Genomic DNA, 549 nt, shown 5'->3' with positions numbered 1-549 from the left:
AGTCTGATAACAAACCATAAAGTTTGGAATAGTTAAGATAAATTATTATAAAAATATAGTTTTCTGTACACACTTCCACAGAGATTCCTTCTCATAAACGCATCTTCAAGGTCTGCTTTTCGCCAGAATCACGTCATTTCCATACTTTGTACAGGCTGCAAGGGAATGCAACCCATACGCCTCCTGTCACATGCTCGACTCGGCTATTCCCTCATCATCTGTGTAAAGAGATGCAGTTTAACATATACAGTACACAAAGAATAGGTAAGACTTATCTGGTAAACCAAGTGAATTAGAGTAAGGTGTCTTTTCAAACTCAAACTCCTAGTATGTAAGACGATGAAACAGTAAATCAAAGGAATTATGATTCATAGTAAATTTTAAAAGGGTATAAACAGAATTAGCCTGATAATCTAACTGTAGGAATCATTCTGCTATTCAACAACAGGGTTTGTCGTTAATCCTGAAGGACATTTCAACAAATCATGCACTCATTATATCAAATCTAACATCTGATATGTATTAATGAAACTACATTTCTCAACTATT

General features: G+C 34.4%; 1 protein-coding gene across 1 annotated transcript in view; it reads right to left on the bottom strand.

Moving 5' to 3' along the window:
- The window catches only part of LOC119592197 (tyrosine-protein phosphatase 10D-like), a gene marked incomplete at its 5' end in the record, with an annotated part of 14889 nt that continues 14340 nt past the window's right edge, over positions 1-549 (bottom strand). The window contains 1 exon segment of the mRNA XM_037941030.1: positions 1-218. Within this exon segment, the coding sequence (XP_037796958.1) occupies positions 187-218 (32 nt within the window).

Source organism: Penaeus monodon, chromosome 29 (assembly GCF_015228065.2).
Source record: "Penaeus monodon isolate SGIC_2016 chromosome 29, NSTDA_Pmon_1, whole genome shotgun sequence".
NCBI lineage: Eukaryota > Metazoa > Arthropoda > Malacostraca > Decapoda > Penaeidae > Penaeus > Penaeus monodon.
The sequence above is the reverse complement of the archived record's forward strand: the minus strand, read 5'-3'. Positions and strand labels throughout refer to the sequence as shown.